Below are 15212 nucleotides of genomic sequence, written 5' to 3' on the forward strand. Positions count from 1 at the left end.
AATCCAAAACACAAAACCTGCAACAAACAAACAAATCATTTGTGCAGGCTTTACCATATTTTCTGGCAGTTAGCTTTTCCGTGAAGGAGGTAAGGTGGGATTTAATTTTCAGTATGAGTTCTAGAGATCAAATATGAATCAAGTCTTGTAATGCTGTCCTGTAGAACACCAAAAGCATCAGCAGTGGGGTAACTGGGCACATACTGCTAACAAAAATGTAGGTATTATCTAGTTTAACAAAACTTCTTTATTCTCATTTACTGCATGACCTTCCATAATTACCTTATGGGTTTTATCTAACTAAAAAAACACCTTTCAAGTCCACATAAACACCTTCCATTCAGTGTGATCAAAACCTGAAACTAATGAATGATTTTGGGAAGAGTTGTCATGCTGGACCATCCTGGCCATGCTTTTGCTCTGAGGCAAAGCTGACAGTCAGGAAATGCACAGCATACAAGGGCAACTTTGTAAATGAACTTCTGTTGCTTGATTTGAAGTGGAAGAAAAGCATGGTCCTGCCCAAATCCTTCTCATTTTCATCTCTAAAGAAGAATCTCACTGAAACTTATGCTTAAACTGAAGGCCATCAGTTATTCAGCCTCCCCAGAACAGAAAATACACAGTCTCTATGTGAAAAGAGCCTGGGAAGAGTATTCAGTACAAGGGATATTCACTTCTCTCTCTTAGAAGGTTGCAGTCACCTTCTGTTTATTGTTACACTGATTTTTAGCAATTTAAATAAGTAAATGCTTCCCCACTACAGGTGATATTCTCTACTCTTACTTGTGCAATCAATTTTGTTACCTTTATTTGTGGGCTTAATAAACACAGCACAAGACCAAACAGTGCAGCAAAACTGGGCTGCTCCAATCACCTGCTGATTGCATACAAATGTGTAGGAGTTTGGTACTTCCCTCTTGCCCAGAAAAAGTAAAGACAAATAACAAAACAACCAAAAAAAATTCACATAAAAAAGCAGCATCACTCATACCTAAGCTATTTTAAAACCCCTCAATTTTCCCTGATGTCATTCATTGGGTACTCTTAGGAAAATCAAGGCAGCAGAGCTGTTTTCTCAGTTCAGCACATTTTTGAAAGTCTCCACCGTGAAGGTTTTGTGTAATTACCCTCAAAAGAGTGTTTTGAAGGAGTTCCACGACGTATGAAAATTGGAATAATGAGTTGCATTTTCTTGTCTATCATTTCAGTTGGCATTTGGTGAAATTGTACATCTTCAGCTATCAAGTCTCTCCCTTCCCCCTGGTCCATGCTTAGATCAAGATCATTACAATTTCTCCTACCCAGTGCCCTAAACAAAACATAAATGTCATCACCATCAATCTCAACAAGGCCTGTATGACAGCTAACATTAACAGAATGACCTTCTCCAGTTAGATTTTCATTAGTAAAATAGGATGGAAACCAGAAAGTGCCTCAGCTTTGCCAATTTGAACAAATTATCCACGTCATCCTTCTCGGTGTCAGTCGATACCTGAGCTGGGCAGGATACTCAGCAATCTGGGGCACAGAACAAGACAATATTAAGCACAAAGTCAACTTTTTTTTTTAGTCTTAACTCCTGAATTAAGCCAAACCCAGCATTTTTTTTACAGGGCAGGGAGGTTTGCAAGTTTGGCTGCTGCAGAGAGTGCGACTGCAAAGTGACCACACATCAACTCCAGACCGAGCCTGAGAATGTCACATTTCCGAAGGCACAGACCCAGGCCAGGCCTGCAGTGACTTCTGGTGATGTCAGAGAGTTTGACCACACTAGGGAAGGAGAAGGAAACCTCAAGGTGAGCAGCAGAACGTGTGTCGGCTTCCCAAACAGGCCAGGACATCATCCATGTCACTTGATGCTTTCCACACTGCTGCTGCAAAGCCTTTAACATCTGTGTCCTACCAAAGGGCAGGTGCTGAGCCAAGCAAACACCAGTCAGGGCCTCGTGCTCAGGTTTATCTATTTTTAACCAAATTTTTTCAAAGGGGCACTAAATGTTCACTAATTTACAACCTTCCTAATAAAGGATGTGCCACCCAAAACACAGTCAGCCTGCCAGGCTTCCTCTCTTGGTAGAGAAAGGGGAGGTTGCTGGAATTGTTCCTGCCATGAAGTGGATGAGGAACACTAACATTGCACTGCTTAATCCCATCCTAGGGTGATTTTGGGTGTTCTGGATGCCTTCTTCCCACTTCAGATTTGCTGTTTGCTCAGAAAAAGTAACAGGAAACAGAATGTTCTTACAAGGTTTTGACTACTTAAACCCACATGTTGTAAACCACTAATCTGTGGGGAGGGAAGGATGGTTTGTAGCAAAAAGAGAGCAGCCTTTTAGACCCTGTTGTTTGTTCACACCATGGTAAGGACCTTGCGAAAATCACAAAAATGCAAGAGAATGAAGTTGTGCGGTGGAAAAAAAAACTGTGAGGCAGAAAAGTGCTTTGCTCATCCCCCTGCCAGGCACAGGGCTTGATTTCCCTTAATGGCTAATGATTAATGTATGACAACAGGATGAATAGCCAATATATCTGAAACATGAGCAACACCATCCGTCAGTTTTTCATGGGAAGTCCAATATGGCTCAGAAAGAAAGATAGACTACTTCTGCCCCTGGATCAGAATTGATCCGTTCCAGTATGAAAGAGAAAAGGAAGGTGCTGCACGGTGTCTGAACACAGTCCGTTGTCAGAAATGAGGAGGGGAATCAGTTCCATCAAATGCAACACAAAAATGTATTTTAAAAATTAAACGTTTCCTCCTTCACCACAGTGCACTCAAACTGAAATCAGTGTCAATTTGTTAATAACCACTGCAGATCTACTACCGAGGAACAACATAAATTTTGTTCTGCACTTAGTGGTGAAAACTTTATCACAGCCTGGTCTTAAGAACAATTTTCCTACTGGAGGACTGGTGAGCAAAAAAACTTGTCTATTCCAACAGAAAGCAGCCTCACACCGTGGCAGGAGTTTGACAGATAAACCACTGGTGTGGAAGGGGGCAGAAAGATAACTTGTCATTTCTTTTCAGTGCAGCTGACAAGTAATTTGCAAGTTCCCACAAACTAACAAGTAATTTTCTAATTCCCATATGAAGCTATTTTGAGAATGAGAAGTTCCTTTCACACAACAATCTATTCTGAGGCTGAAAAACAAACGCACCTGTGTAAACATTAAGATGAGAACCCACAAAGGAAAAATGTAAACACATCCAGAGAGAGAAAACTTGATAGACATACACAATAGCCTATACCAACCAATGAACGGAGTTTCACTGTACTGCTGACCAGTTAAAAGTTTAACACAGAATGACCAGGTTGGAAGAGACCTTCAAGATCATCGAGTCCAACCCAGCCCTGACACCTCAACTAAACCATGGCACTGAGTGCCACATCCAGTCTTTTCTTAAACACATCCAGGGATGACGACTCCACCACCTCCCCAGGCAAACAATTCCAGTACTTTATCACTCTTTCAGTAAAAAACTTTCTCCTGATATCCAGCCTATATTTCCCTTGGTGCAGCCTGAGACTGTGTCCTCTCATTCTCTCAGTGCTGCCTGGAGAAAGAGACCAACCCCCACCTGAGCACAGCCACCTTTCAGGGAGTTGTAGAGAGTGATAAGGTCACCCCTGAGTCTCCTTTTCTCCAGGATAAACAACCCCAGCTCCCTCAGTCATTCCTCAGAGGACTTGAGGAACACAGTGCCTTCTGACTTTTCCTGTAAGTATGAGCTTTGTGAACAACAAAGAAGCCTTCTGAAGACTTTTACTGGGTCACTCTGTGTGTCTTGGCCGCCTCAACAACCACACACCAGCACAAAACCAACAGATCTTAAACAGCTGCCTGTGGAATAAACCATCAGTTGAACCCCCTGACAAAGCACCTGCAGCCAGGACATGTGGCAGAGCATTGGGCAGGGAGTGGAAGCAGCGGAAGCTCACCTGCACACTTGGTCCTGGTGGTGAGGGGAGGCCCGGGGGGCCCGGTGCCGCCTTCCCCAGGGCGCGTCAGCAGCACCCGGATCTCGTACTCCACGTCGGGGTCCAGGTGCCACAGCTTGTAGTTGGGAGAGTCCACAATGTGAGTCTCTGCCCAGTTGCCCGTTGTGGTCCTGTACTCCACCTCCTTGAGGATGATGGGCCCGTCCCCGATGATGGAGTTGGCGTTGGGTTTGATCCACAGGTACGTGGCTCCCACGGCCAGCAGCTCCGGAGGGGCGATCGGGGTGGGAGGCTCTGGGGACAAAAAAAAACCACAGGGAGTCAGAAAATGTCCAAATTTCCATCATGCAGTAAGGCTTTATCCGTCATGTATCCATCTTTTATTTTCCCATCATGTACCTGTGCCCCAAAACCTTCTGTAACCAAGGCACGATTTTCCCCTCTCATTTACCAAATTCTTTATAGGAATTTAATCTGTTACTGGAAAGAATTGGGCTTGGGGTTTTTTGTGCTTAAATTTCAGCCTCCTTGCACTGAGGGTAGTGTTACCAATTGAGAAACACCTGGGAAAATACAGGAACCGCAAAGCAGCTTTATGTTTTAAAAGTGTCTTTTAGATCATCATGAGGTTTATACTTGCTCCCTCTTTTAAGCATGTGAACAACAGCACTCAACAGAATCTTGGAGGGTGAGGGAGGGGGAAAGAAATCCTAAATAAAGACAGCTGAGTGCCCTTAGCACAAACCATGAATAAAAAGGTTCCAGCAGAGCCCTTCCTCTGCCCTGTGACCTGACACAGCAGAATATCCCAGTCACTATCCCAGATCATGGCGCTGTGGCTCAGCCAAACTCTAATGCTTAACGTGACACAATCAGCAACATGAGGAAAACTCAAGTTCAGCAAGAGGAAAACTCAAACTCACTTGTTCATTTTCTGGTCTTAACCTCCCAAAAAACAGAGATAAACAACAGGATATATTCTCTAATCAAAACAGTGGCTGAGACAATATCAGCAAATTTAAACACCAGTGATCTCCCCATGCCCAGCAGCCAAGATGCTGCTGGAACCAGCTCGAAGTGGGGCTCTTGGTAGCTCAGAATTAAGAAAACTCCAAGGTAACAGTGAATCAACACCTCCTATGGCGTTTGATTGCAAAGTTTGCTCAACTTCATGGGCAAAGGTACTCAAGAAAGTCTGCATGAGACCTGAAGAGTGCCTGGATGTTTGAGAAGCAGCATGAGGAGGCAGGAACCAGCTATTGAGTACCACCTCTTAGAAAAAAAGCAAAGCAAGCTGATAAAAGGCATCACAGCAGCTCCCTTTGATGGAAGGTACAAAAAAAAAAAAACCAAAAAAACTCACAAAAACTACAGAGTCCTGGCTGTCTGCCTGATTTTTGTTATTCTTTTCCCCCTCTCTGTCAGTGTAAATAACAGTTGCATACTGGAAACCACATGAATAGCGCACACCTTGTGGCTTTGAAAACCTGAGCTGAACTCTGCGAGATTATGAGCAGTTTCCTGAATCTTGCCTAGCCTTCCCTCTGCCACACTCTATTGTGGTTTGCCCTCAGCCCAGAGGACACAAAACGTATTCTCTTGTGAAAATCAGGTGAGAAAATAGAATATTTTTATCAAGAAGGGCTTAAAACACTGGCACAGGGTGCCCAGAGAAGCTGTGGCTGCCCCTGGATCCCTGGAAGTGTCCAAGGCCAGGCTGGAGCACTCAGGAATATTGAAAGGTGTCCTGCCCATGGCAGGGGACGGAATGAGATGAGCTTTAAGGTCCTCTCCAACCCAAACCATCCTGTGGTCTCTGTCTCAAAAACAAGAAACACATAATTGTTACAACAGAAGAAATTTAGAGTTCATTGGGAGTCATTTCAAACCCCTCCCTCCTAAAGGTGATTCCTCAAAGAACCCAAAGAACTGGAAAAATCCAGGACCCATGGAAATGTGGAATAAAGGACTTTGAGCACCACGTGATGGGAGGAAGATTGGATTTTCCCCTCAGGACAATTCTTGCAGGTTTAAGACCTGCTCAGTGAAGAGAAAGAAGCTGTTGTACAAAAGGATCAGCTGAAATGAGGCTTGATTTCATTTCCTTTAACTGCTTACAACAAAACATTCTATCTCCTTGAGACTGACTCCAGGAGTCGTGCATTGTACCTCTGGAGAAAAAAACAATCTGAATTGTAATTGTTATCCAACATGAACAAAAATCAGTGATGCCAGATATGTTTTCTGTGGAATGTCTGTTTTTGCTTTAATTTTCTGCACCATTCCATAACTCCTGCCAGAATTTTTTTTTCTGATACGAAATGCCAGGCTGATTATGTTTTGACTTACAAAGTTATTTCTCCAAGAAAATTGTTTTCAAGAAACATGTGTGGATACATTTTCATTAAAAATCAAATTATTATAGATCACAAGCAGTTTATTACTTGTTTCTTGGTGCGAGGCAATTAAAAGCTAGACTTAGTTATTTTTATTCCCAATGCAAAAACTACATCTTACAAGTCACATCATAGCTGAGCACAAGACAAATGAAATATTAAACTCCATTCTCCTGGGCTGCAGATTTCAATAGCAACGTGAGCCAGGTTACTCTGGGATTTGATGGCAACTTAGAAGAGATTTATGAGACTGAGCTTAATTAATAGAGCAGTTTATTCCACTAAGCAGACATGAAGATCTCATCTAGCAAGTTTAGTGTCTATTATGGCCAAACTGATTTAAATTACCCAGCATGCCCATTTTCCCTACTTTTGTCCCAATCCAATTCATCCCCACCAAAAAAACCCCAAACTTATAGTGGTTTCCCTTCTTTTCCTCATTTATTTTCCCCTTTCTCTACCACTGAAAAAACAGGTGCTGTAAAATGTAACAAAAGTAGGAATTTAAACTGTTGCTCCTGTTTCCTGAATTTAAGGAACTAAGATAAGCAGCTGCTCTAGTAGTTTTTAAAAGATCAGTCCCACCTCACTGAAAATAATGGATTATTTCCTACTAGCACCAACTGGAGCAAAAGCTTTTACTTTTTTAATATCACTGTGGCAAATTACTGCAAGTGATCTAAACAAGTTACCCGTTATTTAACAAAACTGGCACACAAATGAGAACATTTTTTTGCTCTCTGTTACAAAACCCACTTGCTAGTTACATATGAGCAGCCTGATGTTATGAGCTCACTATTTTAATTAAAATCTCTGTTTGACCTTGATTAAATAAACATGGTGACAGATTGGCCTTGTACACATGTAATTGTGAACAACCATATTTTAAGCCCCATTTCATCCCAACACTGTTTTATAGCACAAGCTTTGCCTGGCCTGGTGCTCCACTCTCCCACCTCCTCCAAACAGAGAGGAGGAAGGCAAAGGCTCCCCAGCAACCAGCACATCTGGATTGCTGCAACTAGAATATCCAGCTGAACCCCAGACTTGGGAATGACAAGGAAAAATGGCCTTATGGGTGCTCACTTAAAATAAATAAACAAACAAACAAATAAATAAATAAATAAATAAAATTCAGGCTCAAAAAAAAAAGGAATTTTTGACCAAGGAGAAAAATTTATTGAATCTAAAACCAGGTTCAGTTGTGCAGACACAAAGGGAACTGGGGTGTGCTTTTCTCCTCCTGTTAGAACAGAAAATACAGCTCCCATCTGCAGCTCAGAAGGCTGAACACTGTTAGAGCTTGAAAGTGACATGAATTCTAGTAATGCAAAGAGTGTGAGAAAACCAAATTAACATGAAGGACCAGAATGGACCAAACAGAATCGCAGAGGATCTCAAACCGCACAAGGAACAAATCCAAATCCTTGTTCCTTGAAGGACCACCTGAAATTCCATCATCCATAGGGACAGGACAAGGGGTGATGGCTTTAAACTGACAGAGGACAGGGACAGATTGGATATGAGAAATTCCTTCCCTGTGAGGATGGGGAGGCCCTGGCACAGGGTGCCCAGAGAAGCTGTGGCTGCCTCTGGATCCCTGGAAGTGCCCAAGGCCAAGCTGGACAGAACTTGGAGCAACCTGGGACACTGGAAGGTGTCCCTGCCCATGGCAGGGGGATGGAATGAGAAGAATTTTAAGGTCCCTCCCAAACCAGACCATTCTGGGATTCTCCAATGACAAAGAGCATCATCCAGACACTTCCTCCACTCTTACACCCTCAGTACCATTAACACTCTACTTTCCAACTACTGTGGAAAAACAAATGTATTTTACTCTTTGGCAAATATTCCTGAGTGTTTCTACTCTACTGCTGGAATATTTCTCTATTTGGCTTTCTAAGCAAGGCAATTCTAAGCAGTTTTTACATGATGGAAGAATAACTGGCTCCGTGATTCCTTAAGATGCCACTGGGAAGACTGAAAAACTAGAGAAAAATCCTCAACAACTGTTACCACTTTCTCCTGTGAAATAATCCATAAAGAAAGACATTACAGAAAATGCAATCTTAAAACAGCTGGATACACCTCCTAAACTATGAATTTTATGGGTTTTTTTAATTTCTCCCTTTTTCATAACAAAACCATCTGATAAACTGTGACCATAAACTCTCATTGGCATTGGGATGGGCTGTGGCTGGTTTTGGATAAAAGAACCCCTAATGTCACGAAACTCTGGTGCATCACCCAGTGCAACAATTCCACGTTTTGTTTTCTCACATGCACAGGACAGGGCACAGGCCATAAAAACAAGATCAGAAGAGACACAGTGGTTCTTATTCTTTGAGGGTTGAAAAGGTAAAGATGGGACCTGCTGCTGCACAAAGACCTTTCCCTGACAAGCAGGATCTGTGTTTTCCTACTGAAGGGAAGTATAAAAGCTTTTCTCACCAAGTCCTAAACGAGCAGCTGTAGAATGTGCTTGTCAAACTGATCAGGATGGGACTGAAAGGCAAGGAAACCAAATTTTAAGCTTCTCAAAACTCTTTTAAGCCAAAGAAGCAGAATAAAAAGTATCTATATACTTTTCTACACAATATCCAGACTGTCTGAGCAGCCTCCATGGGCACCTTTAGAGTTTTATACAACAGCAATGAGTCTTCAGAGCCCTGAATGTCAATATTTACATTGCCATTGCTTATTTTCACACTCCCTACCAATGTCCTAAATGCAGCGGAGGTAAATTTAGTTTTCTAGTGATGGTCCCAACTTCCAGTTCCATTTATTACACACAAGAAAAAAAGACACCCGGATTTTACAATGTTTAGCATGAGGAGATTTCACTGTGCTGACACTGCACTAATAGTTTCAGTCTAAGAGAGACATTCAGATCAGTCTCTCAGTACTGTAGCAGGCTGACAGCAGTGGCACGTGCCAAGTGTTATGAGAGCGTGCCAGCAGCAGCAATAAATGATTCATGAATTCACCTGGACAGGTAAATTGCACCAGGGAATGACATGGTCTGTCTGAGGCACAGGAGAAGTGCCCACAACCAATTCTGAAATAGAGGTTTCTGAATATTTAATTAAAATCAAAATCCAGAAGAGTGAGAGAAGATTCAGGATTTCTACAGCCTGCAGACCAAGGGCCAATAGTTCATAGGTTTATAAATTTCAGAGGTGCAAAGCATTTACTGGTGTTGCACCCAAACTACCCATTATGGACAGAGCATTCCCAGCAGGCAAACATCAGCGGCACACCTCTTCTCCTCTGTGAGCATTCCTGTACTGTGGGATGGAGCCCTGCTCCTAGGATCATGTGACAAATTCCATGTCACTGCTCTCCATCTGGTGCCTCTTCCCAACACAGATTTTACCAATGCAGCAATAAGTGACTTTAGTACTCTGTGATATAAAACGCTCATTTGCCACAATAAAGTGCTTTTTTTCTTTCACTTTACCCTCAAGAGCTGCTGCTTCTGTCTACAGGGGACTCACCACACATTTCATGTACAAAAAGCAAGGGAGAAAGTAAAAATGAGCCAGAAAATGTGAAAGAATTGAGCAAAGTGCTCAGAGAATCGCCACAACAGCAAGGAAAACAAGGGATGAGCAGAACCCAGGGGAGAGCAATCAATACACCAAAGAAAGCCAGTGGAGCAAGAGAGCCAGTATTTGACAGGATGTTTGTATTCTGTCATCCCCTCAAAACCCCAAACTCAAAAACTACAGACTATTCCCTCACCATCTCCCAACAGCACAGGTGTAGGACATAGATATGAAGGGAGACCTTGATCCATCAGCCTGATGCAGAGAGAGGACATTCTCTCTGTGTTTTCCCCTCAAGAAGAAGAGGAAATGCCCCTTGGTGACTCGAACATGTGTTCTAAACTGAGCAACTGGGCTGTCAAGGATTAAAGAGAACACAACAACATTTACAGGAGCTACTGCAAAGCAGGAGAAAACCTCTTAACCCTTCCCTGAAAACACTGCAGTCACCAGGCAAGGCAGCTGGAACAAATCCTGGTTGGAGAAGGTTCATCTGTGTCTGTGTCATCTTACCCAACAAACATTCACAGAGTCAGCCTGAGAGCACAAAGAGCTGGTGCAGACCCAGTGCCTCCTGCCAGCCCTTCCAGTGGTGGGAGAGGGGCACCAGACCCCACGTGGGAATTACACAGCATGCTAATTCATTAGCATTTCACACTATTTGTGCCTCAGAAGCTTAGCCTGAATCCCACCAGAGCCTCAGAGGATGCTTTCATTCTCTAATAAAGAAAATAGCATCGGATTAGTTGAACAGTATCTCATTTCCCAGCGTAAATTAAGTGAATTAGATGGAAGAGTCTGTGCTCTAATTGTAAAGCCTATTACAAGAACTCACATAGATTAGACCTGAATGCTTCCCTTTGAGTCGTCATTTGTACTGTAACAGAGTTAAAAGGGTGGCTATAGACTCTCAGCATTGAAGTACAGGAATCTCCAGTTTTGCAGCAAAGCACATTCCCAAGGCTTGTGCCCCTGAGTGCCAGCAGGCAGCCTTTCTCACAGGGATGGAGGGCTGCCCTGCACACAGCTCAGGCAGGCTCTGGAGGGAATCTCCAGGAATGAAAAGCTCCCCAGGGCTGGAATCATGGACAATTAACTCGTAGTTTTAAAGCACGTGTAATTTTCTGAGTTTGTCAGCTGCAAAATAGCTCCAAGAACACATCACAGAGAAGAGCAATGGTGTGTTTCTCGTTGCTTCTGGGATGTCATTCTCTTTACAGGGATCTCTCATGGACCACGAGAGGCCCAGCACAAGGACTTTTGGACATCCATGAGCTGATTACAATTAGCTTGACTTCCACTGTGGAGCTTCTCCATGTTCCAGCCTGCCCTAATTATCTCAGGTTCCCTTAATTGTCAGTGGAGAGAATGGGCTCACCTTAAGGCACATATCTAAGACAGATAAAATAAACTGCTCCCTGAAACCCCTCATCTTTTGACTGGTATCAAAATAGAGGTGAGATGCATTTTACCTTCTTATTCTTTAATTTCTCAGCACATTGCCGTCACTGTGAAACACAGAGAGGTACTGCATTATTCTGTTAAGGGGAAAACCAAGAAATAATTCTGAGCACCTCTAAGCCCCTTGAGTATTCTCTGAAAGTCTCACTCATGGCAGCAGAACTCAGGTGCTGCAATCCAAACCCATCACATGAAAATAAGTGATGATGCCTTTCTCTGGGAAAGGTGAGCACAACTCACTTTCCTTTTATATGCAGGAAAGAATATATATATATATGTATATATATATATATTTATTTTTTTTTTCCTTTATACATGCAGCCAGAGCATGCAGTGGTGACAGTGATGCTCTTTGATTTAATCATTCAATGCTCAAAGTGCCTGTCAGGGAAAGGATTTCATTCTCTTACTAAGACTGTTCTGAGAATGGAGTGTCTTAGTCCCATCTGTTGAGATTGTGTCACACACAGAAAAAATAGTTCAGGTTTCATTTGACCAAAATACCAGTAAAAATAAAAAGACCATGACTTTCTCTGTGCAGCATCTGACTGCTCCATTTTGCTCCATAAGGAGCATGTCCAGCATGCTTGAACCAAGTCCTGTTCTCCAGACTTAATTTTGACATATTTTTCTTACACAAGAATTAGTAATTTTTAATTTTTGCTGCTTCCCTCATTTCTTGGACTTGATGACGGGCACATCAGCTATGTGTGGACTGAGGTTTTATATTAATTTGGAAATGACCCATGAAGAAATACAAGCTAGGCTTTAAGATAAGAACATATCTGAATACAGTAATTACAAAAGTATGAGAACTAGGCATCATCTCTCATTTAACAAGAGAGATGAAAACACAGGAGCTTTGCAGGAATCCTGGTCAAAACACTGATTCCTCCACTAGAAATTGCTGCACCTGCACCAACAACTATTCAAGCTGCAGGTCACTCACGAACCTGTGTCTGAGTCCTCTCTCCCCCAGGTGAGAAATCCCAGGGGTGCTACAATCTCTGCTGATTTCCAGTTCACTCTGCTTCCTTCAACAGCCACTTCCCCATCGCTACAGTCTGAAAAAACAGCCTGTGAGGTGCTGCTCTTCCTCAAGGCTCCTCTGAGGCTGTACAATTGTATGGAAAGCTGCATCCACATCCTACCAGCACCAAGGGTCTCTCCACTGCTCAGGGACACTTTCAGCTCTCCCTCATGTTTCTAATTCCAGGGTCCATCTGAGCTCATCCATCACATGTTATTAAGTCTATTTCTGCTTTCTGCATGAACAAGCTGCTAATCTCCCACAGGGACTGAGAAATGTAATCTCAACAAGCACCAAAAAATAGTAGAAAGGCGTTAATAAACACGTAAACTGAGAAACATGTAATTTCAGGTCAACTCAAGTTCAAGCAGCTTCAGCAGTTGCTATGCTACCAGCTGATGGTGGTGGGAAAGGACAGAGGCAAAAGGATTTTACAGCTCTGTCTAGAGTGGCTATTTAGCAACTTCTGCTTTCTGGCACATCTCTGTCTGCAGAATGAAGGCTCATTAGTCTCCAAGCTGCTGAAATGGCAAGTGACTGGAGGTATTGACCACCAGGAAGCAGCATGGAATGGTTTGTCTGGATTGATTAAGGAGCCTAATCCATAGCAACCTGCTAGGCTTGCAGGAAAAGCCTGAGGCAGGATGCTTCACTTCATTTGAGGCAAAGCAGGGCAGTAAAAATCCCATTGTCCTTTACATCTCTGTCCACCCCCTGGGCTGTGCAGGACTGATGGGGAACAGCCAGGAAACTGAGGGAACTGCCAGGCCAGAGTCAGACAGGAGAGAGTACCATGGCAGAGAGTCAGACTCAGCCACGTCCCCAGGCGCTGACACTGATCCCTCCACTCTCAGACACAACCTGTACCCAGAGCTGGATCCACTCAGGGCACTTCCAGGCTCTGCTCACAGCTAATCCCCACAAAACCCTGGTGAAGCCACTAGGAATATATTGTTTTATAACTGGAAATGATGATTAATGGATGGCTGCAGGGCCAGAGACTGAATGCGGACTTGTGTTCCAGCCTACAGACTTTATGACCTCCTAGAAAGAAGCGTGTGCCTGGCTTGACATACAAATTTAGGGGTTTTCAGTCCATAAAGAAAAATGTTCTCCCTTAAGCATTTATTTTCCTTTGACAGATATGTGAAAAACACGGATCGCATTTGACCATGAGGAGGCAAGTCAAATTTAATACAAAAAAGAGCTGATGCTGGAATAGTAGATAACAAATGTGCCAACAGGGATCTCAGGGGGGCACCTCCCAAGGAACTTTTCAGCTTTTTCAGCTCCATATGCTGAAGCAGCATCTGACAAACGATCCAGGCAACCAAGTCTCAGAGTGGGTGGTCACCTGAGTGCAGGTTTGCTTGGTATCAGTCTGAGCAAGAACACGGCTCTGATCTCACTGTGAGACCGGGATGAAGCAGACATGACTAATTTCCAGAGGTACCTTGCCAAGTGCTCATTTTGGGCAGTCATTCCTCCTGCCTTAAGTGGCTGAAATTACAGACCTGGGAACATTAATAGCCCAAGGGAAGAGCTGGGTTTGCTGTTATCACAGCTATGCTTCTTTCAAATTTAAAAGTTTTCTCACTTTACTCCTTTCTCTGGGGTAAGAACAGATGGGCACCCCTGGAAACCTGAAGAAACTACTTGAATAACTGGATATCAGGATATTTAAATATTCCTCATGCAGGTTCCCAAACATGCCCAGAAATACCACCTACAGAAATTGTCCTGTGGTTTACATCCAAAGTAGCACATCTCATCCCAGAAATTCAAGACAAAGGTTAATCATCCTTCCACTTTTATGGACAACCAAGTGTGAAAAAGAGCCAGGTCCATTACCAATAACTGTTCTGCTGCCACAAAAGCTGTGCTGCTTACACAGCTGCATTAGCAACCTACGGATTTATTACAAAGTCTGGATGGCAACAATCTTTGCTTGTGGTGGCAAAAACAATCATTGTCTAGGTAGTTAAACACCAGGAAGAACAACTTCCAGTTCCATGGCAATTTCCAGAACAGAAATGGATCTCTTCCACCTCTAAGGCATGAACCAACACCTCCAGTGTACATCACACTCAAGAGAAATCCTGCCTGCTACACAGAGATGTGCTCCCAAAACTGAACATTTGCAGTTGAGCTGATCTATTTCAACTGTTTTATTTCCCCAAAGGGAGGAACAAACATTCTGCTTCTAAATGGAAATGCAAAAATACCTCAGAGTTGATCCTACTAACCCTAAAGATGTAGAGGCCACCAGAGATCCAGGATTCTGGATGTTAGTTTTACTTCTTTTTATAAGACTCCCAATATTTCCAAGAATATCTGCGGTTAGTAAATGAATTCTTTATTCTTTCTTATTTGCTGCTGTCTCACCCCTGGGATAGTTAATAAAAAACAAGATCTCCTACCACCAGACAGGGCTTGAAAGAGATGCATTATGGCTTATGGAGTTTAAATTACAGGTCAGAAGTGATTTTTAGTGGGTCTTTATTTCAAAACCAGTGTTAATTCTGCTTTGGGTCCTGCACAGTCTGGATCCTCCCCCACTGGGGGTTATGTAAGAAAAACCTGTCCATCTAGAGGAGAAGCTGTGTTTCATTCCCATAATATCAAATTTTATGCAGATCCACCAAGGCCTCAAGTAAGGTTCCTCCAAAGAAAATTCCCCTTACAAAATGTATGTTCTAAAAGTAGAAATTATGTGTTCAAAGGCTTTTCCAAGGAGCTGTAAGACAAATATTTACTGTGCCACAAATCTTCCTCAAGCCGAGTCTGCAGATGTCCAGGCAATATCTGAATATGTGAATAATCAGCGCCA

General features: G+C 42.9%; 1 protein-coding gene across 5 annotated transcripts in view; it reads right to left on the minus strand.

The window, feature by feature from the left end:
- The window catches only part of PTPRT (protein tyrosine phosphatase receptor type T), a 339897-nt gene that overhangs the window by 227874 nt on the left and 96811 nt on the right, over positions 1-15212 (minus strand). For all 5 annotated transcript variants that reach the window (XM_066198774.1, XM_066198773.1, XM_066198770.1 and 2 more), the window contains exon 8: positions 3948-4241. In XM_066198774.1, coding sequence (XP_066054871.1) covers positions 3948-4241 — 294 coding nt within the window. The remainder of the gene's footprint in view (positions 1-3947; positions 4242-15212) is intronic.

The sequence above is a fragment of the Chamaea fasciata genome, unplaced genomic scaffold (genome assembly GCF_029207755.1).
Source record: "Chamaea fasciata isolate MVZ Bird 193981 ecotype frontalis unplaced genomic scaffold, bChaFas1.0.hap1 SCAF_17, whole genome shotgun sequence".
Taxonomy (NCBI): domain Eukaryota; kingdom Metazoa; phylum Chordata; class Aves; order Passeriformes; family Sylviidae; genus Chamaea; species Chamaea fasciata.